Source organism: Arachis ipaensis, chromosome B05 (assembly GCF_000816755.2).
Source record: "Arachis ipaensis cultivar K30076 chromosome B05, Araip1.1, whole genome shotgun sequence".
NCBI classification, from domain to species: Eukaryota; Viridiplantae; Streptophyta; class Magnoliopsida; order Fabales; family Fabaceae; genus Arachis; species Arachis ipaensis.
Window position 1 is genome coordinate 148776426 of NC_029789.2, and position 3220 is coordinate 148779645.

The 3220-nt window shown below is 36.5% G+C and overlaps 1 protein-coding gene across 1 annotated transcript in view; it reads left to right on the plus strand.

Moving 5' to 3' along the window:
* Nucleotides 7-3220, plus strand: part of LOC107644962 (ankyrin repeat-containing protein P16F5.05c) — a 4830-nt gene continuing 1616 nt past the window's right edge. Inside the window, exons 1-4 of the mRNA XM_016348941.2 lie at nucleotides 7-234; nucleotides 1582-1674; nucleotides 1767-1854; nucleotides 1982-2046. Of these exons, the coding sequence (XP_016204427.1) occupies nucleotides 1597-1674; nucleotides 1767-1854; nucleotides 1982-2046 (231 nt within the window). The 5' untranslated portion in view covers nucleotides 7-234; nucleotides 1582-1596. The remainder of the gene's footprint in view (nucleotides 235-1581; nucleotides 1675-1766; nucleotides 1855-1981; nucleotides 2047-3220) is intronic.

Genomic DNA, 3220 nt, shown 5'->3' on the forward strand with positions numbered 1-3220 from the left:
CAGTCCGTTCCCTCTGTCTGCAGCTACCCCCCTCAGCCCCTCTCCACTCTTCCTGCTCACCCGCACTGTTCGGTCTTTGCCACTGTGGTCTGCCGTCTCTGTTCTGCTTCTGCCTTGTTGCTGCAGAGCCGGATTCCACACCTCTACAGCTGTCCCTACGGCTGCACTGCTGGTCAACACCACTGCAGCCACCTTCATTTTCTACACCACACACAAAAAATTAGTCAAATTGAGGTACGGGTTTCTTTTAAACTAAAGCATTTTTATTTACAATTGCAAGTTTAATAAAAAAGTATTTACGGGTTGATGATTGTTTTATGGATTGTTTACCTTTAATGAGAGTTTGATTGATCTAATTTTTATGATTGACGATGGTCATGAATGGTTGATGATTACTCAAGTTTATGAATATAGAAAACCTAATTATGGTTGATTGTGGTGGTGGATGAGGATTGATGGTTATGTTAGTTTAATTGGAGTTTAATGTGGTGTTGAGATCATGATTGGTGCTAAATTTCTAGGTTGGAAATCCAACTGGAAATCCAAAAGGAATTTGTTTATGGTTCATGGTTATAATAATGAAAGTTGATGTTGAAAATCTTTTTAACGTATTAGAGGTTGAGAAATTGTCGAGGAATGGTTGGTTTTAATAGAACCTTAAAGGAAATATGTCCAAGTTTTAGGGGAGGTTATGTCAATTTTTTTCTAATATTTAAACGAAAGTAAGTAGGGATTTGTGTGATGGACTTGGTTATCTCTTGATTTTGGTGATGATTGATTGATGATAGAATGATTATGATGATGTTGGTTGAGGCCCATTGCCCCTTGGTAGGTGGATTAGTTGTCTCTAAATCCTTGAGTTTTAAGGAGAGTGGATTCTGAGATTAGGAGATAAGTTGATGAATGGATAAAGAATAAAGTTAGGTAATTTGTAGTTATGGAATAAATAGGAAATTGGTTCAAGCTTGGATAAGTGGGTTTTGGGCATAGTTTGGAAATTAAGTTAAGTATATAGGTTTGAGGGTCACAATAGTTAGTAAGATTAATTAGAAAATGTCCTTTTATATAACATCATCATAAACATGTAAATTAACAAATTCCAATAGAATTGTCCATTTATATAATATTATTGTTAATTCTTTACCTTGGTATAATTTGTGAGATTAAGGTTTTATTTATGTAGTAAATATTGTTGCTTTTGTAGGTAATATCATTTTCTTCTAGTTAAATTGTTGATTTTAAGTTATTGATTTTTGAGTTAGTGTTGTCAAGTTTTTAGGATGGTATTTTTTAACTTAATAATGTTAATTTTGGCAGATGCTAATTTTTTTAGTTAAAATTATTAGGGATATTTTAGTTAAATAGCATAAAATGCGCAAGAATATTCCATTTTACCAAACACAGGAATGTTAATTCCAAGGAACCTTATACCTACCAACATGGTCAGATAAAATTCAGTCAGAGGAATTTTATGCTATTCTTAACCTTGTAGCTACCAACATGGTCAAATAAAATTCAGCCCACCTTCCAAACACACCAATATAGATTTTTGGATTCATGTTTTTTCTTTGGCTTGAACAGTGAAGTGGACTGAAAATGGATGAGGCAGAGGCAAATACAACAGTGCAAGCACTGCCTGAAATGATGTCAGCGAATGTGGAAGCCTTGCTTGAGGTAATGACAAACTTCTACCATTTTATTGTTTGCTACACATAAACTCTTTCAGTTAGCATGAATCTCAATGTGAAGTATTGAATGTTTTGAAGGCCGCGAGGTATGATGACATGGATGATGTTGTGATCTTAGCATCTAATGGTGTTCCTCTTAATTCCAAGGATGAACAGGGTAGAACAGGTATATATATGGTTATATAAAATTAGTAACTCTGGCATGGATAACCAAATTTAAGAAAATGAAGTGGTTATGATGCACTTTACCTTCCATTTGTAGTTAACTTTGCTCCTTTAATATATGAATACAGCTCTTCATATGGCTGCTGCTAATGGGCACATTGAAATTGTGGAGTACTTAATTGGTCAAGGTGTGGTGAGTGGCTTTTTCATAAATATTCTTTTTATTGCTGTCTTTTTTATCATCTCAATTAAGTCATTGTTCAATTACCACTATATGGAAAGTTGTTTTCTGTCCTATAGCAAATCACTCAATTGATCATCACCACTTTTTATCTTTTACACTTTTCAATTTAGTGGTGTCAAATCATGTTCAGTGATGTTCTGCTGTAGTAGCAGCAGAAGAGTAGAAGATGTAGTATAGAATGATGGAAGGGAGTGGAAGTAAGAGTGGAAGAGAGATTGGATAATAAACAGAGCAGGTGGAAGATTTCAAGGTGATACCTTCCCAGTCTTTGATGTATTCATTGAAGAACTAAGTACTGAAAGGAAGGAAACAAGGTAGCGTTTGAGAGACTACCACTCGCCTAAGGTCATGCCCAACCTAGATCCTTTTCTGCCCTATTCATTTCCTTTGTCCCACCTTGTATACACTCTCAGTCGTCTCTCCTATATTAGAATTCATCCCTCACTCGTGCCCTTCCCACTAACTTTTTCAGCTGTCCTATTTGTTACCTCAGCTTGCTTCAGCATTCTTCACATACCTTGTCATGAGAGTATTCATGAACTCAAATCCCCTTAAGGCATTTCATCAAACACTACCTCTCAATCCCCAGTTCACCAAACTTAGCAAACATATCACTGTACTTAAACCTCAACAGAAAACTTTACAAGCATAACCTATTATCATTGAGTTCCAGAAAAAACAAATTCTTCGACGAAATTTCATCAGATATACTGTTTGCTTCTCTCATTTCAGCCATATGAAGCGTGGAATGCAGCAAGCTTTGTTTTGAAGTAGGTGTTGTGGATTGCAGATGATGACATAACAGTGGAGTTGTTTGACCATGAGAGGGACATGGAGTTGGCAAGGGGTGAAGCAAGGTTCCAAAATGGAGGGAAGGGGAAGGAAAAGTATGGGATGTGCGAGGAGGAGGGTGTTATGGGAAATGGGTGAACGTCTTGAAAACTGAAAAGGGTGGTGTTGCATGGTGGTGGCTTTAGTTTGAGCGCGAGTTCATGAAACATGAAGGTGCAGGAGAAGGACCACAATATGTAATGGAATGAATAATGGAACATTTATGGCTGTCAGGTGAAGGAAATTATCAAATTAAGGGCATATTGTTCAAGGAAAGGAGAGGAGAAAGATT